General features: G+C 38.8%; 1 protein-coding gene across 2 annotated transcripts; it reads right to left on the reverse strand.

Annotated features, from left to right (window-relative positions):
* Window positions 1-5366: 5366 nt before the first annotated feature.
* On the reverse strand, window positions 5367-23393 carry fybb (FYN binding protein b). 2 transcript variants are annotated; one of them, XM_031758807.2, is made up of 19 exons: window positions 23158-23393; window positions 17158-18157; window positions 12744-12846; window positions 12535-12608; window positions 11646-11668; window positions 11217-11278; window positions 10363-10495; window positions 10091-10250; window positions 9779-9899; window positions 9504-9523; window positions 9317-9392; window positions 9116-9199; window positions 8583-8623; window positions 7595-7676; window positions 7372-7471; window positions 7100-7262; window positions 6945-6978; window positions 6825-6856; window positions 5367-6032 (listed from the first exon to the last, which is right to left on the reverse strand). In XM_031758807.2, exons 1-19 carry the CDS (start codon window positions 23158-23160, stop codon window positions 6010-6012), a joined length of 2334 nt encoding a protein of 777 aa, XP_031614667.2. In that variant the 5' UTR covers window positions 23161-23393; the 3' UTR covers window positions 5367-6009. The 2 variants fall into 2 exon arrangements, with proteins under 2 accessions (XP_031614667.2, XP_031614669.2); XM_031758809.2 differs by lacking the exon at window positions 9116-9199.
* Window positions 23394-25378: the final 1985 nt, after the last annotated feature.

Genomic DNA, 25378 nt, shown 5'->3' on the forward strand with positions numbered 1-25378 from the left:
AAAAAATGGCCACCCCTGTTTACATTTACAAAATGCTATAAAATTCATATATATTAAAACATTTTCTACTTTCATTGACTTGATTTTTTAAATTAGCACCGCTTCTAGTCATAAAAACCAAAATATAATTCAAATTCTGATATTATACCCTTTGAATACCAGTCAGATTATGTATTATTATAGTAAAAATAGTAATAAAGTTCCCAACTTTTAGCATATAAATGGTGAAACCTAATATGTTTTTATCATCATTGCAGGTCAGTAACAGTAACTGTTACAATGATTTATTTTACTTTTTATTTATTTATTCTTTTTTTTTTTGGATGAATGGCCAAAAAGCAATGTCACACATGGTGTGTTAGTGGCCAGAAAGGCAATTTAATGACCAAATAATCCCTGCAATCACCAATAAAATGATCAAAATTTATATTCCAGTATCTGTGTGCTTCTGTGTGCATCCTCATTAGCAGCCACACTAGAGTGGTTTTTGTAGGCACACTTTCTACACCTGGTTCAAGGGGCTGCTGTTCCGTTCCTTTCACGCATCCTTTATTCCCCATCACCGACTGCTGGTTCCTTGTGTGTTGCTGTCAAAAGAAGCATATTCCTCCGTTGCTTTGGCATGTGGGATATTGCTGTGGTAGTTTTGGTGAAGCCAAAGACAGACAACAAAATCTTCCTCTGTTGCAACTGGAGGAGCTGAGGAGGAAGCTCTGGGTTGTTTCCCCTGTGCCGGTTTCATCTGAGGAGTTCCTCTGCCAATGTGACCCGAAGGAAAGACGTTGTCCTTGGAGCTCCTCCGTCAGTTGGAGTCTGAACCCCATGCCTTTTTACTTCCTGAGAACTTCCAGTGTTTTCATCCAACATGCTATGTATTGCTTTATTCTGGTGTAGGTTTTATCTCCACTTCATCTATAATCTTCCAATCCTCACACCTTGGCCTCCCGTGCAGGTTTCTAAGGGTGCACAGCAGCTAAAAGATCTCTTTGTTATAAAAAGTCAAAAGTAGATCTCAGGCTGCTAATGCAGGACTAGGGTGACCCCTAGTGGGTACTGGATTGTGGTGCAGTCTCTCTTCAGTAGTGGGACCCACATGGTTTTCCTTTCATGGCGGATCCACTGAGTCGCCGGCTCCTCGGTCTCAGAAAATGCTCCTATGTTCTTTTTTTTTTTTTTTTGGGCTCCACCTCCATGCCCCCAACCCCAATCCTCCCCCAAAGAAGAGGATTCGGGCACTGGCTAGAACTCAACATCAGTGGTGATGCAGTCAGCCTCTTTGAAGATTGTCCCCTCATCTTCTGGAGAGGAGGTTTCTTCATCTTGGGCAGATGTGTTTTCTTCAAGGGCAGAGGACTGCTTGCTGTCCTTGCTCTCTGACCAGATCATATAGGCAGTGCTTGAAGCAGTGATGATCTAATTGCCATATTGCCAGAATAAATGATCTGGAAGCTGTTAGGCTTACTTACAGCAGTAGCACTGTCTGCACCTGCATAAACTCCAGGACACGTTTACAAATAGTGTTTGTTGTTGTTTGCGCTCCAGCTGCAGCTGCAGGTTTGAACTCTGCAAAATGTCCTGTGATTGGGGTTTTTTTTGTTTCTAGAGTTGATATTTTTGGTATGGTATCTTTTGATGAAAAATACAAGAGTAAAAGTGCTTTTAACATGTGCTTCAAAGCTAAGTTTGACTGGGAACCTCAAAGCTCAATATCCTGCATCCACAGAAATTCACTGCAGCCTATGTAATGTTTGAATTTATTCCAGTCTATCTTGCAAATACATGTTTGTACTGCAATGTCATGCACAAACACAAACTATTAGATCCTTAAGATCAAACCTATGTCAAAATTGTTTCATTATTTTGGTCCATTGGAGTGTGGTAGGCCATCAAAGGCCGCTACTAGAAACTCAGAATATTACATGAAATTGCTTGCTTGGCCAAAAATGGGTAAATGATGTAATTTGGTAAAAAACATTAAAAACTACAATTTTCATGTGTTGAGTTTAGAATGAAAGCAATTTTACCTAAATTGCATGATATAGTACTGTCAGTAACAAGGAATCAAAAAGGTGGTTATAATGGGTTTCAATTGGCCACAAATGGCCAATGATAGAACCAAGAGGAACTATTTAGTGTATAGTGAATATTATTGACATTATTAAGGAGCTGATGTTGAAAATTAAAAATCTGAAAAAAACACACCTTTGGGAAGTTTCATTCCATTTGCATTAACAGAACAAAAATGGTTGAAAAGTGAAAAGCAAAGTGGCCACAAATGGCCAGGTTAGGACTCAGAGGGTTAAGGCGCTTCCTGGCCTTAACTGACCCCCAGCCATTATGATTATAATGCAAGAACATGTTCTATATAATGCTATAATGCAATATGGAGTTCATTATGAAGGTTATAATATTACACAACGCACAAGAGTATTGAGGGATCGCTTCTGTCCACACTGCACTTTCTACTACTGGTCCCTGACCCCAATCCTAGGATTGCTGCTAAACTAGGCCAGGATTACAACCATGCTCCTCCTCCAGACTCAATTCCCACTGAAGGACAGGTGTACACACATACACACTTGCTCGAGTCACAAAATGTGCATGTGTGTTTGTCAAACGCAACTAGAAGGTTCAAAAGGCTTAGTTCAGAATAAGGAGTGTCTGGACTAATATGAGGCAAGTTTTTTAAAAAAAAAGTAAAGAACACTTTATTGATTACATTGGAAATATTTATTGTTCAGCAATATAAGTCAGGAAAATGTTCATTTGAGGATGGTGTCAGAATTTGCTGCAGAGACAGAAAAAGAATGAGGAAACATGAATATGTTGGCATTAAAACAAACAAACCTAATTTTATGTGACAGACAAACAAAGGCCGCGTGTGATTCTGCGTTACCTTCAGAGAGTTGTTTGTAGATGCGTTCCTGCTCCTCTCTGGCCTTCTTCTCTGCTTCCTCAACCCTCCTCTCCTCCTCAGCAATGGGCTTCAGGTAATCTTAACCAAAATTACAGAGCCCATCACTAAGCATTCTTAGAAATCACAGTGGTATTCTTAAGACACATTACACACGTGTATCAGAGCATAGACAGCCCTCATTTTCTAATACTTTTGTGACTTCATAAGTCCACCCTTTAGTTCCCCCTCCCCATGTGCTAAAGACATCTTCATGGAAATTAAGGGTGCCCTAATGTACAAATAATCCTTGCAAGCACATATCCCTTCCTCTGTGAGATACATTTATTGATAAGCAACTCCTGGAGATCAGACAGCTCTTAGGTAGTTTTCGCAATTGTTTTTCTTTCCGTCATACTACAGAATCAACCAAGAAAACTGCAATTGGTGCATCTCCTGTTTAGGGTATAAATGCTGTGATATGTGGTCCAAATAAAAAAATAAAATAAAACCCTTGCATCTGTCACAAACAGTGAACATTACTGACTTTTTGTTCCAAGTCTTTCCTTTTACGCACTGACACAAACTAGTTTACGCATGCGCACACATGGACGTACCAAATCGCTGTTTGCCGTAGATCACGCCGAGCAGCAGGGCAGACCATCTGGCCGTCTGAAATGGAAAAAATGGTGTTAACAAACATGTTATCAAGCGAAACATGTGTGGATAACCAGCTAACCTTGCGTGAGCTGCGACATATGAACAAGATGAGCTTAATTTCCACAGCCTGTTCTGTCGTTACTGTCAATCGCTGATATATAGCTACCATTTTATGCTTAATTCTATAAGTCCGTATTTAAAAACATCGTGTGTGGTCACGATACCGTAGAGAAACCTACACGAAGTGCGCCAAATGAGCCGTGACAAGGGACGAAGTCCAGTTTTTCTCTGACCGTTCAGCTTACGTACAGAACAACAACCACAACACTACTCAACAGTATGGCTCTTTTTCAGCCTAACAACATGGAAGGAGTATTACTAGTCATAATACCTGCCTCTGTCAGATGTGTAAGATGCCGGAGAAAGCAACTGTTTGTGAGGAAGCGTTCACCTCTCAATGTCACTGCTAGCAAACACTAGCTAAGATGCTAATACAACAACTTCCATTAACGCGAGTCTGCGTGTATTAGGGACAGACTGTGGCTTAGACATATCTGTCCATTTACATTTACAGTAATAAAAGCTATACAAGCTACAAAATTAATGTTTTACCTTGATGAGCGGCGACACTGCAACGGGGGGAACCATGTTGAAGCTAGGATGTGACTTCCGGTCGAAGCGGAAATAGTTTTTTTTTCCTTGAATGACGAAGTCTAGCAGTGCAAAATTGGACTTTTAGCTGAACATGAAATAATAATAATAATAATAATAATAATAATAATAATAATAATAATAATAATAATAATAATAATAATACTTCAATGCAAACAATGGGCTAACACAACAGATATAAAGCTGCAATACCGTGCCGATTCACCACATGGACAAGGAAGAGTGCTTTAACAAGTTAGAAAAAAATAATTATTTGTTGAATATCTGTTGCAAACAATATTTCGTTAGACAACACGGTTTAATTCGAGCCTTTCTTCCATTTATATCTAACCTTTTATTAATGCGGCAGTGTTTATTTGATAAATCTTAGAAATTGCATAATGTAGTTTCAGAGGTTTCCAAAAATGTGTAACAGATACTGATTTGGTCCGTTTTAGTGTTTATTTCAATTCTGTTTGGTTTCATTTAGTTTGCACGTTTTTCTTTAGTTAGGATTTACTTTATTTAAAATTTCATTTTCATTTTTGTTTTGGGAAATATTTGTAAAAGTCAGTATTTATGAATCTTAGAATATACCATATACCATATATAATATACCATACCAATATACCAATGTATCCAGACATGGACAGAAATATGTCAGATTAGTGTGCTTATTTCAGCATATGAACAGCTATTCAGCGGTCAGCTTGGCTCAGAATGGAGACCTGATACTCTGGATTTTCCTGTTATTTCTGACTATCTGATAAACAAAAGTGTATTATACATGAGTAAAACTAACATGTCTGATGATAAAAACATCTTTGTTTAGGAACAAGTTTTTAAAGAGTTTTACAATGAAAGCAATTAAATTGTTCACAATTTAGTGTTTCATTCATAAGTGTTTCATTTGAATCACGTGGTTTAGGTGTTATGTACGTAGTCATGTGTCAGTACTGGCAAGTTTTTATTTGTTTTTGTGATTTCTGTGTCTCATTGAAGTTTGAAATCGTTGTAGTTTCTGATAGCTGCCACTAGAGGCTACTAATCCCCTTCTCCTAAAAACAAATACACACTCCTTTGTTGAATCGCCACCATCCATTATCCAGCCAAACTTACATTTTTTAAGTTTAGAGGTACATATCGAAAGAGGCAGTGCATATTAATTTGAGAGATGCTGAAGGGTCTTTATTATCTTTCTCAGGTATTGCCTTATTGCAACAACAGGACAAAATATAATGTGTTGAGAAAAAAATCCAAATAAATCAAAAAAATAAACAGAAAGTTCTTCTTAACTGTATATACAGTGCATCAAAAGTACTTTGGCACAAAATTATGTTTGTCTAAATCTTTAGTTAGACAAAGATAAATGTTTGAATTGGCCTTATAGAAAGGAATGTACAAACAGTACATCATCAGCTGAAAAGACAAAAAAAGTACACTCTTCCTATCAACTATATGCTGCAAATATTCTTAAACTTTTGCAAAATCTTTGAAGCAAATTCATAAATTAAAGCCCAAACGAGGAACAAATGAAAAAAACAGACAGAGAAATATATTAAAATACTGTTGTTTGAACAAATATTTGACACATATGAGATTGTATGTGGCTAGCCTGGCTCCAGCAGTTGGAGCCACCAACCACACATTTTTTTCGGTCTAATTTCGATGATATAAAAAAAAAATAGTTTGACACCAAATGGCCATTTTATACCAACTTCCAGTGTATAGCAACAGTAAACATAATAAATAACAAAACATGCAAATGAGCAATATAAAACAAAAAGGCTGGTGCAGGATCTTTCTTAATCGTTGTCATAGATGCATTCTGAAATGAAAGCAAAACAATGGTTAAAATATATTTCCTGTGATGGTCGTATCCACAGCCAGACAAATAAAATAACAATTCTGTAATATTAACCCACACTTAACACAGAAATCAGAAATATAGTTTTTTGGTTTCACACTCTTCCACTGGTTTCACGTTTAGTTTGTTTGCTTTAGCGGTTTTGGTTATTTTGTTTTAATACACTGACACCGCAAAGTATTCGACATGATGACAAATGGATTTTGTTTACATAGTTTACAACTGATAAGTTGAATGAATTTCTTTTTCTCTGTCTGTCTGAGTCATGTGTCTGCTGCTTTCCCAGTTTTGTAAAAGAGGAGGAAATACACAATCTTAAAAGCCAACCATTAATAGTACTGCACTTGTTTTGCAGTCACAGGACCTGGGCAGTGTGCAGTCGTTAAGTCAACCATGAACTCCCAAAGTATTCTAGAGTCAAATATGAGGCCATCTGTCTGACAGCTAAAGCTAGGCTGAAATTGGGTCATAGAACAAGATAATGATCTCAAGTACAGCAGCAAATCTACAACAGAATGGCTGAAAAAGAAAAGAATCAAGGTGTTGCAATAGCACCGTCAAAGTCCAGAAGTCAACCAGATAGAAAGTCTGTGGTGGAACCTCAAGAAAGCTGTGCATAAAAAGCTATACCTGCAAACCTCAATGTACTGAGGTTTGTGGGAGGGTTAAAATAAAATCCACTTGTTAAAGACCGCTCAGTCAGCGGTTATACTCCTAAAAGTTCAGCTGCACAGCAATGTATTCAGAACGTACCGTCTCCAATATCATCATAGATATCTCCATCGCTGTAAACAAAAACAAAAAGATCAGTACTGTCAGTATGTTGATTAGTTTTTATCATAGCATAAATGTGTGAATGTCTGTAGTACTTACTCCATAGCAATGTAGCTGGTCGATACATAACCAACTGTAAAATGCACATTTTAAAGGTTTAATGGTAAATAGTGCTAGGATTTGTTAATTGGGTAAATGGAGATCTTAAATATATCTATCGATTAATCAATATAATTAAGTAAATAGATACTCACACTTGCCGTCTTCATTTCGACAGATCAGTTTGTTATCCACAGCTTTAGCAATCACATCAAGGGCCTCTCCTGCTTTTACTGGCAGCTCTTTGCCACTCCATTTTTTATTCGTAAGATTGTGGATGACATTCACCTGGTACAGCACCTGTATCTCTCCTTCATACTGAAACAGATTCAAAATGATCTTTTGATTATATATTAAAAAAAAAAACATATGCGAAATAAGATAACAGATATTGTAAGTGTGGTTGACACATCTTAGAGTGACAAACCTTAAACTTCTTCCTGAATTCCTTCTCCTCCTTCTCAAACTTTTTCTGCTTCTTAGGGTCCATTTCTTCAACTTTGGTTTTGATTTTCCCAGGTGGAATACTTGATGGAAAAACAAACAGAAGTTGGAAAGAAATGACAGCTGTATTAAGACATTTTAGTTCATGGATCTAAACAGGTTGGAGTTCATCCTAAATACATTCTTTTGTTGTGAGGTTGATCTACCTGCTGATGGGAGGTGGGATAGGTGCATTTTGAGAGTCGACGTCATCATATATTTCCTCATCAATTGCTTGGCCCGGCTTATCTGTGTTAACAAAAGGAAATGGTGGGTGAGGATTGGATTGGATAGTTTTCACTAAGCCTGAATGAAGCTTTGCAAACCTTTCTTAAAGGAAAACAGTAGACATCATAATACATGTTACAAAAGAGTATATATATATATATATATATATATGTATCCCATGTAATGAAATTATATTAAAAAGTAAAATCATATGCACATGGACCAAAGGTATCTTATGAATTTAGGTGTTAAGTCCTATTGCCACAGGTGTATAAAATCAGGCTCCTGTCCATGCAGTCTGCTTTTACAAACATTTATTTAAAGAATGGGTCATTCTAAAGAGCTCAGTGAGTTCCAGCGTGGTGCTGTACAGTAATAGGATTACATGATTGCAACAAGTCAGTGTGTGAAATTTCTTCCCTCCTAGATATTCCATGGAGGGAATATCTTCAGAAAGCTGAAGTGTTAATGGTGTTATTTAGTGACCATAGCATCTCAGGCACAAAGTGACAGACGTTGTAAAGGTTAAGAGGGGGGTTGCTTTTTGGCATGGGTTTCCATGGCTGAGACGCTCCCGTACGTGTTATATGTAGGTGGCCCAGATTAAGTGAGGACTTTATCATCTAGATAGATCCCAGATATAACAAGTATAACTCACAGACCATCACTATAGTGTTACAGTGGAAAAATGCTACAAGTTAAAGTCAAGAAAGTGGGGCAGAAACGGCAACGACACAATAGTATTAATATAAAGTTGAATGATTTTAGATCAGATTAGCCACAATAAGCCTTTGGGTCCTAACAGTCAAACCAACCTGTACCAGAAAAACTTATGTGTGCATTAACATCTTTTTATGTTAGAGAAATCGTGCCAAGATGTCTTATTTTAAAATGTATAATAAAGTGGTAATATCGAATGAGTTATACCTGAATTCCCATCTGCTGTAAACTGGCTGGGTGGAGGCACTCTGGGACAACAGAGGAAAAGATTAAAAAATATTATATCCTTTATATTGATACAGTATCATCAGTTAAAAGTATGTTAATGTGACTTAAAGCAGCCCTGATTAACAATCATATTCAACTCTGGTTAAAACATGCTTGTGACAGTGTTAGCTGTTAATACGTTGATTTTTCTGATTGAGTTGTACAGCAGTCGCACACATGCAAATTACTCCCAAAGATTAGTAAAATCACAGGTAGTCAGTGATCAGACACAAACATGTAAACATGACCGTTAGACTCCAGCTTCTCAGACTGCGGAAGTTAAACTGCAAATTAGGACGTTTCAGTGTTATTCAGACAGAGGAGGTGAAGTGCTTTTTCTGATGCCAATGTTGGGAGAAATCAAAACTGAAATGTGCCGTCACCGATAAAAGAGGAGCGACGGCTGAAAGATTAAGGATTAACAACAGTGGACAGTAGATCTGAGGTCAGTCTTACTAATGAGTGTATTTTACACTTTAGAGCTGGCAGGGCGTCTGTTTCGGTCAAACATCCGCAGGAAGCTGCGGGGCTTCATAGAAGACCTGGGATCGAAGGGACTGGAAAGCCAACCAAGGATGTAATGATCTGCTCTTCTGTCATGTTTTCTGAATCTTTCCAGAGTGTCTTTACGTTTGCATTTACCCGTTTTTGTAAATAACAAAACCAGTTCTCACCTGACTTCTAAGTTTGGATCGACAACATCATCGTATATTTCTCCTCCTTCTCCTCCTGGTAGAGGTGGTAGGACAACTATAAGGCATATGAGATGTAATCAGCAAGATTTCATTACAGAGTGAGCAACAATATTATTAATATAATGATATATAATAATAAAATTAAATACAGTATTGTAAAATGTACCTCCTGGTCCTTTTTTACTGCTGTGGAGAAAAAAAAGAGATATTAAATGAGAAGCAGGCCAACTTGGCTAACTTTGTTTTTTCACAGTAAATTGGAGAAGTGCTTCATGGGGCAACAGCAATACAAAAGTGCAACCGACGGTTACACTGGAGTGGCCATTAGCGTTTCATGACCCTGACTGACTAGCATTTTCAAATGTATTATCTATGTCTGTGTCTGCAAAGGAGTGTTGGGGCCACATTAAGGACTCATCATTTACAGGTACAATCCCGTACCTGTTATCAACTACATCGATGTCATCGTAGACCTCGGGGTCGTACGCCTGCTGAAGTGAGGCTCCTTGATTCTTCAAGGAGTTAAAGTCAATTTCTACTGAAGTGGTCTTCACGTAGCCAACTGTGAGAGCAAAATGAAGCATTGGCGAGATGTTAGTGTTGCTAAAAATGGAAAAAAGACCATAGATGGTGCATAGAGACATAGCTGATCTTGTATTTGCAGACACAAGTGACAATTTATCCTGTCAGCAAAGCGTTGGAGTGGAAGGTGACGAGAAACTGAGAAAATTGAGGGTTAGATTGTGAACCTACTGGATCCATCCTGTGCTCTTCCCAACCATTTACCCTCGGGGTTTCCCTGGACTCGAATGATGTCCACGGGATCTCCCTGCTTCAGACCAAGGTCAGTCTTGCTGCTTCGACAATCTGTGCATGCCTTTCCTTTCTGAAGGACCTCCAGGGGACCAACCAACTAACACACAACCATGCATACACATGAATTCCAATGTGCACATGATAAATAAGTTGATTTTGATGACTCAGCTGTCACAGTCTTATTGATTCTACCTGAGACGTTCACTCACTTTGAATCTTTTCCGGGCCTCTTGTTCCTTCTTCTCGCGTTCCTTCTGCTCCTTCTTCTCAGCCTCCTGCCGTTTTTTCTCCTCTTTGTCCTCTTTCTCTTTCTTCTTCTCTTGCTTTTGTTCCGCTGCTTCCCTTTAAGATCAAAAATACAAAGCATTTAAATATTAAGTTTTGATAGATGGATGGATAAATAGGTTTAAGATACAGTTTTATTGGGTAAGAAAGGTGAAGAAGAGCTTTCAGACTGGGTGGAGTTTGTGACAGAAAGCTAGCAGGAAGCCTTGAAGGGAAGGCTTACAATATGGTAGCGATGTATAGTTTAATGAGCCATACATCAATGCTGAAGATGCTCAGATTCTCACTGGGAGTAACAGGGATGGATTGTACCAATTTAATCAAAATAAACCCGGTTTATGAATGTATAATTTATGTTTATTTAAGATATTCTTAGGTTCTGTAAAAATATAAAACAAGAGATTTATTTAACATCATTACCCAAAATATTCCAAGACTATTTTGATGTCCCTTAAAAAGTGAAGTTAGAAAGGAGATTTAATTCATTGTAAGTTTATCTGCTCCCTTGCTTTAATCGGTTAAAGTGCCACGGACCGAAAAGCAACAACATCTCATAGTGATGCAAAACAACCACTAGATGGTAGTGTTAATAAGGTGTGACGTGGACACAGCTGAACGTTTACCGCAGACATTTTGAACTTTGGATCTAAGCAGACTTATTTCATACGCAGTCCTCAAACATTGTGAATAAAAAGGCCAGTTATTCTTTCACACTTTAAAACCTAGACATTATAAGTGAGGTGTGGGATAAGCCAATGGAGGTGTGACAATCTCTCACCATCGTTCATCAAGATCTTCATACATCTCTCCATCATCATCATCGTCGTCATTAATTTCCTCCTGGGAGGAGAGGACATAAAGCAACAGAAATATATAAGGCTATAACCTTAGTCAAGTTAAGACGCATTTATTTTCAGAGTATAAACTTTTCAACTTAATTCTTTGAATTCGTTACAGATATTTAAGCTTCACAAGTTCTGCTTGGACTACAAAAGCCTCTTTGAAGCAGACCTACAAGCTGTCAAAAGCTCTTTTTTTTTCTACTCATACGTTCATTTATAATTACTTCCAGGGCTCGTGTTATTTAGTCACTATTCTGTTGCCATTTCCTTCTGTGGTTCCACTGGTGGTGATGTGGTTTATTCTGCACTTTCACCTGCATTGCAATCTGTATTTATATGAGCGAACGTAATTCAGCGTGTCTCACCTTTCCTCTCTGGCTTGGGTGGGCTGCAAAAGAGAAACAATAAAGCAGGGTTACAATGAGACCCTTTTGAAGCAGATATCACAATCTGAATTCATGTTCATACCGTGAAGTTTAACATGCTCAATGCTGACTGTCAACTGTACTTTAAGTAATTGGAGAGATCCAAAAACATTTTAAGCATTAGTCTTTTTTTAAGTATTATAAGAAAATACATAATATTTAGTAAACCAAATCTCTTTAGCTTCATGCTAACTTTTTCATCTTTCGGCTGCTGCTTTCAGGGGTCGCCACAGCAGATCATCTGCCTCCATCTCACCCTATCCCTAGCATCTTCCTCACCATCTTGTAAACTTTCTCTTTTAGTCTTGCTGCTATCCTTCTGTCACAAATCACTTGGCTCCACCCTGCCTGCACTCTCTTCTTCACCTCTCTTGTGCGGGTCTGTTGCTTTGTACGGTATTTAAACGTATTCATGTTCACTGCTTCTGCTCCTTGCATCTTATCCTTATCCTTTACAGCTGTCTCCCTGAGGTTCACACAGCTGTATGCTAACTAACGTAGGTAAAGGTAGGTAAACAGTGATGAGGTTGCACTAGAGTCCACTGGATTAAAAAATTATTTTGGGATTACTCCAAAATGAAGCATTTAAAATAGTATACTTTAGGAATAGTTGAAGCCATAACATTTTGAGTTCTACAAATATTCTTTTTTTTTTCTTCAACTCCACACATTTTCAATGCCAATAAAATGCATTTTACATATTTAGAAATTACCACTGTCTTCTAGCACAAATATGGCAAATATAAGTTCAGCTTCTTCTGTTTTCCTGTGATGTTAAAAAAGAAGTTGTGCAACACTAGTTTTAGAGACTTAGAGACTTTTACTGGACCTGCAGATGGTGGTAGAGGCGGGGGAGAATTGGTCACATGATCGACATCGTCGTAAGTGTCTTCTTGCTGGTTGCTAAACAGCAGGTTAGGATTTAACTGTTATTAATTGGAGTAACATTATCCAGAAAATACACAGCACATCCAACATTTATCACCGTGTTTCTGTTTAAACAGGAAAATGGGAAAGTGTGTTTAATGTGTCACTCACATGGGTCCAGGATGCCGTGGGGGCAGATTTGGCAGTGCAGGTGGTGGGGCTTGATTCTGGGCTACATGGTTGCTCGCAGCGATGGGTTTCTTAAAACTGGGACCTGCAGCAGAAACATGTAGTGTTGACACTGTGTTAGCCAATTACTCTTTAGGTGGTTTTGCTGTACTTTACTTGCTTCCAGTATAAATTTAGCACTTTTTAGACCAATGCAAATGAATTTCACCAACACTGTCTACCACCGTCTCTGATGACCGCACAAGACGTGTACATAAATAGATGGGTATCTATGTATCTAAATGTGAAAGACTTTTATTTTTCTTTGAAATAGGTCTCTCTGTGATGATTATATATGTCGAAGAGTCACATCAGTCTGTCTCATCTAGACAAGTCGAAACTGGTGCAAAGATGGTCCTCTGTACATTATCTTCAGAGACTGGTGACGGTATGCGTTGATAAGACTCTCTTTATGATCAAGAATGATATATAAAATATTTCTGCAGTTAGGCATTTGAATCTCCTTGAGTGTTTTTCCTGCTTAAGTAACCCTTGTGTCACAAGATTTCGAGAACAATGTCCAATCTTCGTTCATTGTCCACTTAAAAAAATGTCCCAGCAACTTTAAAATGTGACTTAGGAAGTTTTGAGAGTACTGAAAGTAAAAGTGAAAACAGCTACGTCTTTTTTTCGAATTTTTCGAATATGGAGTCTTTTTTGCCATGAAATGTGTTCAGGTGTATAATGTGTAATGCACCACAACCAGGAAGTAATCAAGAGTAAGTGCTTCAAGATTGTATATCTACAACATCAATAAATGTGCTTAATTCCATCCGACCGACCACTATGGCCACTAAATTTGAATGATGCACCTAAAAACAAACTCCAGTAATGTAGGTGATGCCAATTATGTAAATCTTTATAACTTTACTCAAGATAAATATAGGATCACAAAAGCCATAAGTAATAAAGGAAAGAAAGTGAGAGTACAGCGTGAAAACGACATTTTCCAGAGTTATTACTAGTGGATGCTGGGTAATGTGGTTTGGTGGAATGAATCTCACAAAACTGCAAAACTGTGATCAGAACATTGCTTTCTTGGCCCGTAGTGAGTGACCCTGAATTTCAGCCAAGACAGCTGACCTCTGACTGGAATATATTCACTTCAGGTATGTGGCTATAGACAGAGCCTGTCTTTAAAAAGGCTCCCTGGTTTGCTGGAACTTACTTCCCCATGTGGTGAAACAAACTCAGCTGTCAGAGCGGCGAGTGAAGTGGGGGTAGAAAAGAGAAACTGGACAGGGAACTTGCAAATAGAGGAACCTAGTGTAGTTCTGTCACTTTAGTCTCTTATCTGAAGCTCAGAAGAACTGCAGCATTTGTGTAAACACATTGAAAATACACAGAGTAACTTATGCAGTGCAATATTTCATGCACAAGCAGACTTTGTGTATCTCTTTTAGGTCTGATAAGCTAAAGTATGCTCAATTACTGCTGGCCAAACACTGCCCACGTCACTGAAACCACACTGACTTGTGAAGCAACTTCTATTTCACACTTCAGAAATGCGTTAACAGAGTCTGTCCAAAGTAGCATCGCGAGCGATATAGAGGAAATGCACTTGAACCAATAAAATAAGAGGAACACCTTCTTTAGACAGTCACGAGAGCCGCACGCTCTTGAGTGCCCCACATTAACTCTTACACATTTAACCCTTTTCACGGGGGTGGGGAGACTGGCTCTGCTTCTACAGAAAGTTCATTACATAAAATGTTGCTGGGGCTTGTTTTCCCACAAATTCTGCTGTGTTTAATTTGCCATATGTGTTGTATACAGATTGAGATCATAGAACCAAACACTCATGAGACCGAACTGAAAACAAAGGATGTAAAATCAGACAAAAAAGCTGAAGTATTTCTGACTGGGGGGGGCACATGTGCATCCCTGCTGGCTGGCAGAAGTTTACTGCCTGAAGCTGAACTCCCTGTCTCACATATGTAGAGCATATTTTCTACTTTCTTGTACGTTAGGCCATACTGCAAAGCAATAAAATGTTTATTTTCATTTCATTTTGACAAGGCTATTTAGTGAGTTTGTTAAGCATTTTTTAGAGTTCTCTTTTGATAGAGATACATGGGAACAGATTACTTCCACATGATCTCATCAAGATTAGTCAGCAACCACAGCGGTCATCCATTTTTTATTATTAAAAAACAAATCCTAGACCTAAGTTTGGGTTTAAATGTTGTTTTCTAGTATTTCTTAATGTAATCTTTGGATATTCCACATTTCTTTAAACTACAAACACCGAACTGTTCATCTATCAAATAAAATACTGCACTAGATTTCTTTTTCTAGTACAAATGTATATATTTACTTTCAAATAGTAAGGTTTCTTGTTCTGTATTGAAAAGTACACATTCTAGTCTTGCAACAATTCTACTGTTATCTTACAGTAATGGGTGATAACAGGTAATTAAAATAAACAACAAATATATTTACATCTATGCATGTTTTTAAAGTAAAATTCCGAACTCCCCTTCGATTCTGAATAAAGGAAGTACCTAACATGCTGGGGTAACTTTAGCTTCATGAAGGTGTGATCACACGTGTCTGGGACAACATTAAACTGTGAAAACACGCCTCCACTGCATACTTGTGTAGAAAACACCAGACTGCTTTTCATTTAGGTTTAGTATCTTGCCCTAAGATACTGTGACATGCAGACTGGAGGAGGGATCAAACCACTGACCTTCAACTTAGTAGAAAACCTGCTTGACCTGCTGAGCCACAGCCACCCTAACTGGTACCATATAAATGAAACTGAATTGAATGATTCAATAGATGATTACATTTAACTTTTACAAATATGGAAGCCTGAAACTGACATGGATTTATTACGAGATGCTCACTGCACAGGTTAGGTTCTTGGCTCTGTTAGTAGTTGAGCCCGAACGAGAACATCCTGGGCTGAAAAATGAAGCAAACACGGAAAGTTTGTCCAGTAACCCTTTGAAGCTTGTTCTCAATGCAGCTGAAGATCCATACACTCTCATAATAAAATGGCCAGCTGCACAGCAGAAAAAAGTAGCATGTTTAATGTCTGGTACATAAGCCTGTATACAAAAAACTGTTGTAAAAGGCTGCTGGGTTATTGTTGTCACCCCGGTGGGCAGGCGGGCAGGCAAGTGATGTGGTCAGCAGGTTTCTGAAAGTGATAACTCAAGAACAAAGCAACATAGTTTCAAATTGATACAATAATTGTATCTACTAAAAATATTAGGACTTGTTTAAATGTCAGTGACCTCGGCCTCAAGGTCAGGGGTCAGAGGTCAAGTTTCCTGAAAATCTTGTGAATGTGATAACTTTATCGTGGCTTGCTGATGCCAGCAACCTGTCTGCTATCCATGTAACTCAGTAATTCAGTCATTTTATGCTCACGACACCCTAAATAAGCCAAAATTTCAAGGCACACTTGTGTTCATATTTGTGCAAAACAGCATCTCAAATATTTTACATGCTCTTGGTGCTTCTTTTGATTACACTGTCAGATTAAAGGACTTTTGGTCATTTGGACCTGCAATAAGTTCCATTAGTTTATAACTTGCCTCTATAACCTTATCAGACCCTTACACACAGGCCAACAAACGGTCTTGGTTCACATCCACCACTCTTTTGAAGCAGGCCAAGTTTTCTCAAAATATATATTTGGCTTCTACGTGGCTTCTTTCCTTTTGACACCCCTGAGCCAGATGAAGCCACAATCCAAAAGGCAATGACCGTTTGGCTAAAACGTGGCCCATCTCTTTACTTTTCTTTGGGGGTTGACTCAGGATGAGTACAAACACCACAACTCAGCCACAGGTCTACCAATTATGGGCCAGATGTCAGATGTGTTATAACATTTGGGTCACATCATGTACCTGCTTGCCATAACCCATATCGAGTATGGCTCATGACATTTAGCTCAGGGCTGGGACACATATCGAAACTAAAGGTGGGTCTTGATACATTATTTGGTCCCAGTGTTGCTAATTCAAGTCAAAAACCTGGACTTATCTATAGCTTTTATGTTGTTGGGGTCTTTTGGAGCATATTTATAACAATTACAAAATCTCACAGCTTTGTGGTTATTTGTGGTTAAATATATTAACAGCCTGCCTGTGCAACATTTTTGGTTGAACAAAATTATAGTATTTTATTTTTATGTTATCCCTGCATAGTATACTTTTCAAGTATATGCGTCTGTGCATTGTACAGATCCAGAGTGTACTATCCAAGATTGCAAGTGTCAGCAGACAATTTAGCATCCAACCAAACTGTTACGCCTCTTGGCTGTATGTATGGCAAAAAGTCTGCATGCCACTGACCAAAATGATAGTGTGGCTTCGCGGTTACACAGACAAATCCAACTTACCCTCATCAGAGGCCTCTGGGCCTCTTTTAATGTTCTCCAGGTTGACTTTCGGAGGTCGGTTAGGTTTAGCAGGAGGAGGACCCAGAGCCAAGCTGTTGGGGAGAGGGTTACGCTTTGGGCCTGATGAATCATTTCCATTAACACCACCGCTGGCCAGAGGAGAGGGCTTGACTGGCTTCTTAAAGCTGGGCTTCTTATTGGCTGGAGGTTTTGGAGGAGGAATGGAGTTAGTAGCTGTAAGGCTAGGTTTGCTGGTCCCACCACTCTCTGTCTGCTCAGTCTTTTCCTCCTTGTTGAACAGATTCTGAGCAGTCCTGAAGTTTGAGGTGGGCTTAAAAGAAGAGTTGGCCAGCGATGAAGGTTTGATCACATTGTCTTTGTTCCCTCCTGCCTGTTCTTCAGCTTGCTGCCGTAGTTTTACAATGCCGCCAATCGGTTTTTGTTGCACACCAGGCAATTTAAGTGGCGCAGGACTGCTGTTTGGTGCTGCATTGTTTTCGTCTTTAACCCAGCTGGGCTTGTTGCTGATTGCTGGTGAAGGTTTAGGAAAGGCAGGTTTGGACTCAGACAGGGTGGAGGTAAGAGGAGGTTTGTTGAATGGAGGCTTCTGTGCCAGGCTTTTAACTTCAGGAGCCTGTGATAAGGGTGGTTTCAAGGGTGTCTGCTGTTTATTAACAGTAAAGGGTTTGCTGTTGGTGTTGCTATCATCCTGGATGTTGGCAAATCTGCTTGCCAAGGCTTTAGCTTTATTTGGCTCTTGTACCTCTGTGTCACTTTTAGTAGATACTGTGTTTTTTAGGAAACTTGGTTTTGGAGGCGTATTGACTGCACTGCCAGAGAGGCTTTCCAAGACTGGTTTCTTCTGTATAGGTGGGCCAGAGGAGAGGGTCGGGTGCAAGGGTTGTTTGATACGTCCAGGGGGCGCAGAGGAAGTCTCGTCAGTGCTTCCCCCACCTGTTTGGAAGCGAGCCATGATGGCCTTTACATCTGACTTATTGTCCTGAAAAAAAAAAAGACATAAGGGGTTGAGTGAGTGAGTTAATAAGAATCCAACACTACAGTCAGGATCAAACTGATTTGTTACTTAAAGAAGAATCTAAGCGGAAGGAAAATAAGGCCGTGCTTGCTAGAACAACAGAAAATAAAATCCAGACAGAGCAAAAAGGGAATTTAAAAAAATGAGTTGCTCACACAGAGCTGGCCATGAAAGTTCAAATAGGAACAGAAAGTTTCATTTCCTCTCACAAATTTTCATTGTCCAGTCAGTAGAATTTGTGCTTTCTCTTCAGTTTCTCTTTCGCTGCTCAATTAAACAATCTTTTTCCCCCCCAGTAATTTATCCAAGATCCCTCTCACACTATTTCTTTTCTATGCACACATAGAAACTTATCACACAGAGCTTTGTCTCGGAAGGTTAATCACAGGCTTTGTGGTTCAAACATGTTCAAATGACACTACGTCTCAAAGTGTTGTAGTGGTTAGGCCAGCACCTTGATTGCAGCTACGGGTTTGCAAAAGTTACCCTGTTTGTTAGTGTTACTCTGTTAAAGATTTAATGTTTATAACAAAATATCCTCTGTCATGAAAATAAGGGATTTTATGTTCCTTGACCATAAGTATTCTCAGCATTTACAGGATTGTGTAAAACAGGAACTCTGCAGATGACTCATGTCATTATTTTTCTATGTTTGGCACTCTTAAGCAATATTTGAAAAAAGAGAGGCTATTTTCTATCTTACAGTATTTTAACTTGAGAATTACCAACATTCAAAACACATTTGTTTCTGAAATAGAGTCTGTTGCATTTGGCAGCATGGTGCAGTGGTTAGTGTTGTTGACTCATACCAGGAAAACTGGTATGAGTTTTGACCCATGTGGTCAGGCTTTGTATGTGCATGTTCTGCCTGTGCCTGTGTAGGTTTTCTCCAGGCGCTCTAGCTTCATGTTACAGTCTAAAGACATGCATATTCGGCTAACTAGTGGTTGTAAAGTTGTTGTAGGTACACTCTTATGTTGCCCTGTGATAAACTGGTGAGCTATCCCTACTCTCACATGATGTCAGAGTATATGTGCTACCTGTGTTTTTAAATGTGACGTATGTCTGTACAACAAAAGCATCCTATAGGTTAAGACTAATTAAAAAAAAGATAATCGAAGGATTGAGTGATTTTTCTTTTCTTCAGATGTTTAATATATTTGTCATACAATCCCACACAGCAATGTGGAAGTCTTAACATCAACTACTGCCCAGTTATTGTCTTCACTCCAGGTTTCATCTATTAAAAAACACACAATAACTAAAAACTTCTAACTAAAAAACAACCCCTTCTCTCAAACCACACTCTGTAACAACTTCCTGGTTTGTCACTGTCATAAACACAAAAGTTTCAAATGGTCCCAGTTTAAAAGCATTTATTACATGGACCTTTGTAATATACCTGTTTCAAGGTAGCTGCAAAATGGTGTTTACACTGGAAATAATTCAGATGGTCTGTGTTTTTAGAGTGGCTTTGAATGAATGAGGAATTCAAATATGTGAACTGGAACAGTCAGTCTGTGAGTATGTAAAAGTGTGAGGCAGGAATAAGCTAGATCACTAACCACAGGTACATCATTAACCACACTTCATCCAGCGTCAGTTTAACAAAGTGTCATATATTGGGCTCGTGACCAACTAGGAGCCACACCTATTCTAATGAACCTGGCTTGAGCAGGAAGTAGAGATAAGAGCATGAGGACACACAGCTGCAGCTATTCCTATGGAGCAATAAAAGCAAGGGAACACAATGCAATGGAAAGTGCAAATGCGCACCGCTATAAACAGAAACACAGCATACAGTGTTAATGTGCGCTTATATAATGCTAAGACTTAGACACAAAAACACGGGGTGCAGTGGAAGCTAATTTATCTTACTGACTTCTCATTGTAATAACGTGATACTGCATAAGATGGCTGAGTGCGTTTCATAATCAGCATACGGTCCTGTGACAAAGGAATATCACCCCATGATTCATTAGCTTGTAGAAACACCCTTAGTAACAATAACTAAAAATAGTTGTCCGCTTTATTACTTGATCAGTCCATTGCAGTGTTATAGAGGGATTTTAAAACACTGCTTCTGTTCATTGAAACTTGTGGGCAGTTTTGCATTTGTATTGGTTTTGGATGCACAGCTCTCTTAAGGTCCCACCACAGCAAGGTTGAGGTCTGGACTCTGACTAGAGCATTGCAGTACCTTGTGTTTTTTTCTTTTTCTATTTTAGTCATTATATGTGGTTTACTGCTGTGCTTGGCATCATTGATCTGTTTCGTGACCCAATTTCAGCCAAGATTTAGCTGAAACTGCACATTTGATTCTAGAACACTTTGATATACAGAGGACTTCATGGTTGACTCAGTGACTGCAAGGTGCACATGTCCTGTGGCTGCAAAACAAACCCAAATCATCAGCATCATCCATCAATAAGCTTGACAGTTAGTGTGAGCCGCTTGTATTAACACGCTGTTTAGTTTTCCCCGAACATGGTACAGCGTATTATTATTACCAAACATTTGCTCTTTGGTCTCATCGGTCCAAAAGGCGCTGTTCCAGGAGTCTTGTGATTTTTTTCAGATCCAACTTTGTAACCTAAGCTGTGCTGCTCTGCTCTTTTTAGAGAGAAGAAGCTTTCTCTTTCAGTCTTTCCAGACACGTCATGCTGTAGCGTCTGAGATGTAGAGCTCGCATTGCTCAGCCTCTCATTGTGGTTAATTTGCTGGTACATCCTGGGATATGTTTGTCATCGTGTTAACACATAGCTGAATGCTCCAGCTAAAACCTCCGTTTTTACTGAGGTGCTCAAACTTGCTGATGATCAGTAAACCAAGTGCATTTGCAGATGGCTTAGTCTGCTTAGTTTTTCACGAGACTACATATACGTTATATTGAGTTTTAAGACTTAGACGCTTTTCTTTTTTACCAACTTCGCATTTGTTTTAGTATTCTAAAGAAGACGTGCTTATTGCTTGGATTATTTTGCATTTCCAGTATATTTTACCGATGCCAAAATGCCCCAGTACTGGTTCAAGGTTCAAGGTTCAAGGTTCTTTATTTGTCACATGCATAGTTATACAAGTATAACACACAGTGAAATGTATCCTGACAGCTCCTCGACATGTGCAAAAAAAAGGGGGGGTAGAGTAACATTATAAATATATATATATATATATAGTATATACATTGGGTGAATGTGCAGTAGTAGCAGCAAGCAGGTGAATTCTGTACTGTTCTGTGAATACTGCACAGAAGTTGTAAGCAAACATAAAAATTTTGGCTACTACAGAAATGCTAGCAGTTAACATCTTATAGGCAAAAAGTTCCTGTCTCGAGACCAGGAGGAAAAACAAGCCCAGTCTGAGGGGCTCACGAGATGGTGTACTCCTAGTGCCGTTCCCAAGCAAGAGTAATTGGAAGGGATGTGTTAGGAAGCAAAACTGTCCCAAATCAAATATGAGCATCCAAACACTCTGGGGATCCTGTGGGAAATAAGGGAGGGACAGGAAGTACTACTGTCAGTACTTTAAGATGATGACTTTAGTTGCCACCAGTGAACATAGACCAGACCATGTAGGGAATTTCAAGTCTTTAAAAGCTACACTGTCTAAAGACCTGAATCAGCAGTGGGGAAGTGGATGGTGTTTTATTTGATACATTTTATTCTGCAGTGGGAAAATGTCACCATGTGCATTCAGTGTTATCAGTGAATGCACACGGCTATCCCTTGTCGACAACATAGCTTCAGTGTTGAAGAGAGAAATGTCAGCATATGCTCTTTAACAGCCAATCTCTCAGTAAACTGAGAGAGACAGTGGGTGGAACTTCAATGCAGTGGTGCCAGTAACATCAACCGTTAAATATGTTAACGCTGAGCCTGAAATGCGGTTGAATATTAAATCGGTAGAAAGAAAAAGAGGAAAGTTCCCTCATAATACTTCTGTTTCTTAACCGCGGTAAGCTATAAATTGCTCAATATGTTATGTACAGGATTATTGCAGTTGCTACTTCTCAAGATACGAGTGCACTGCAGTTGCAGTTTTGTAAAAGTCCTGCAAATTTTGTCACATACCAGAAACACCTCTTGACAGGATAGCCATTTAATGCAGTATGGCTCAACGGGAACACAAAGCTGCCATAGTTTGTGTGGCAGCTATATACTTGTCTGAGATGGTTCAAAGGTTTGAACCATAAGTTTAATGCAGAGCTATTTAATGTAATTATAGTTATGAAAATAATTATATGTAAAAGAATCCTTTGTTATGATGCAGGATCAGTGCACAAATAACATAATAACCACAGAGTCTTGGATGTTAAGCTAGTTCGTCCGAACATGTTTTCTTTTTTAATGTTTGTTCTTTAACAGAAGCCTTGTGAAAAGTGACCGGCTGAGAAATGACAGAGGAAGAGGAACCACGATTTCTATTTACAGTGTGATGAAAAGTGCAGAGCAAAGGTGCCTTGCTTAATCAAGCTGACACAAAACCCAGAACCACCAACCCCAACTGTTAGGTTTAACTTTCCTGTTTTTTACACAGTGCGTGAAAAGAAAATTGGGACAAAAATGCTTAAAATATCAAACTATTTTGAACAAGTTTAAACATGTGGTTTGAATTCGGCATTTTACTTTACTTAACTTTAACAATCACTGAAATGAACATAGTGCAGCTTATGTTGACTGCTCAGAATACAAATATGACAACTCTGCTTTTGTCAGTGTGCACACATTAACTCGCTCAAAAAATGAAAATGTACCAGCTTGTAATAATAATCAAGTATGGCTGACTTCTAAAAGATACAAAAGCTCATGTTATCCTGTCATGATAAGCCGTCTAAAACGCACATAACAACAGTTCAGCAGTTTCAAGAGCAAGTTTCTTCTGTTAAATCCACAGTGCTCACTTACAGTATTTCAATCATTTAAAATTTGACGATTAATCATTAAAGTTTCTTAAGTTTTACTCACCATCTTGTGGACGACTTTCCCAGGCGGAGAGTTGGTCAACAACTGGTTGGTGGATAAAGGAGAGTGTTTGTTCAGTGTTTGTTCAGTGCCTCTGTGCGAGTTTCTGTTTCTGTCACAGAGAGAAAGGCACTGAGATAGTGACTGTTGATAGTGAATGACAAAGAGTGTGGCTGAGCATTGAGCATGTATGTCTGAGGGGGGGATGTATACTCCCGTTCTTTCGGTGACATAAGCATCTGTCTACAACTGACTACTTCCTCTCTTAGTAGTATGTGTGTTTTGTGTGACTGTGGGTGTCACAACTTCTGTTATCTCTGTGTTTTGATCTCATTGATTTGCCTATCCCTGGCAAATTCCCTGCAGTTTCCCTCTGTGCTTAACAAATGATGTTCACTCAGTCAGAGGCAGGTCAAAATGAAAAAACAAAACAAAACAGCCACAGTCAAAACTGTTCCATAGCAACTGTGTTAAAGAAGTGTTATAGCTTGTATGATGAAAAGGTTTTTGGTCAGCAGTGCGAGAAGACAACAAGCCATAGCCAATGAACAACATTAGTAGACAGCACAGGAAACATTGTGGTCATATGAGCGGCGCAAAGACAAGACAAGCGTATAAGACCAGCGTACATCCATGCTAGTGGCTCTTTGAAGCCATAGAAGTGCTTTGAGCTAAATCAGAAGTGCCACAATTCAGTTCACAGAGGGGCAAACTGGTAAATGACAATCACATAAAGGGCCAAGCTTATATATATTGAATTTATCACATTGCCTCATGTACTTTATGCAATTGTGTTTTCACACACTTACACTTTAAGTTTATCTTATCATGTTTTCAAATGATAAGTCAGTGGTTTTATGGGAAATTTCATAAATATGAAGAAAAAGACCTTTGATGGTGTTACTTACATACACTATTCAGAGTTCTGACATGAAAATTGGCTGCATGTAAGGATTTAAGAATTGCAAATGCACACTGTAGTTTTTCTGTTGTGAGAAAGTGAGCTTTACAGCTCCACTAAAAGAATACTTATAGTACGGTGCTTCATTTAGAAAACCTCTGTTAACGCTTCATGGCTTAGGTTTTGTTGTGGGTGTGTGGATTCAAAATGGCAATGATGATTACAAATAATCTTGTAGGAAATGCACAAGGGTAAAGAAGCAATTTATGTACTCTGCCACTTCTTCATGAATTGTCTGCCTTCAGCATTAGCAGTCTTCTTTTTTGCCAGTCTTTATTAGCTAGCTTATTACTCTGCATGTCCAGTGTCTGGGGTACCTTTTACTAAATTTTGCAAGCGCATATGTAACTGCAGGCGATAGCTACAGCTGGGTGGACCGAAATTTAATCAGAAGATTAAATGATAAGTAAAATTTGCAGAGAAGTTTCAGTTTCAGCATGCTAACAGCTAATAAGCTCAGTTTAGAACTGAGAACACACTATTTATAAAGAGCAGAAAATACAAGTGTCAACACGGCTTTCTATGTGAAAGTTGAGTAACTCCACCAGTTCAACCTCATTAACCCTAAAGAGAGCTAAGCAACCCCCTAGTGGACACCAGTATGGCATTTTCTATATTATTTTGTAGTAACAAATAAAACAAATCCATGCAACATAGAATTTGTACCAGGAATCAGAACAAGCTGTAAAATCTGGACAGACAGTATTTTTAATGATGGCTACACATATTTTGTTGCATCCTTTCATGTTTTGTAATTTGCTTGTTCCTTTTCTTCTCTGTCCTCCTTCCTCCACTGTGTTTGACATGCTCTGTATTTGTGGTTACAGGCCTGACCAACCTGCTGTGTTTGTCTGTTGTTTCTTTTCGCACCAACTGGTCCGGTTGGTGGTCAGTGGGGTCAGCGGAAGCTCAAAGGGATTATTTGGGTTTCTCTCAAAGGTATCTAATCGACCTGGCTTCCTTTTCCTTGGAATTTGCGAGGCACGTTATGCCAGCATGCAAATTTGACACAGAGACAGTTTAAAATGACTTTCTGTCTGACTTCAACCTTCATTCTTCTTCTTCTTACTTATAATTCATATTTTGAGGTGAAGGCGAGAGCTGAATTTAGAGCCGGTTATGTGATGGATGTGTTTTTCTTTTCGCTTTTTTTGCTTTGTTATATTGTACCATGTTTTGATTAGATTTATTGTTCAACTTATTGTACATTCACCTTCTGTTACACATCATAGCTATGTTACAACCCACTATTCTTCACATCTG

The sequence above is a fragment of the Oreochromis aureus genome, linkage group 7 (assembly GCF_013358895.1).
Source record: "Oreochromis aureus strain Israel breed Guangdong linkage group 7, ZZ_aureus, whole genome shotgun sequence".
Classification (NCBI taxonomy): Eukaryota; Metazoa; Chordata; class Actinopteri; order Cichliformes; family Cichlidae; genus Oreochromis; species Oreochromis aureus.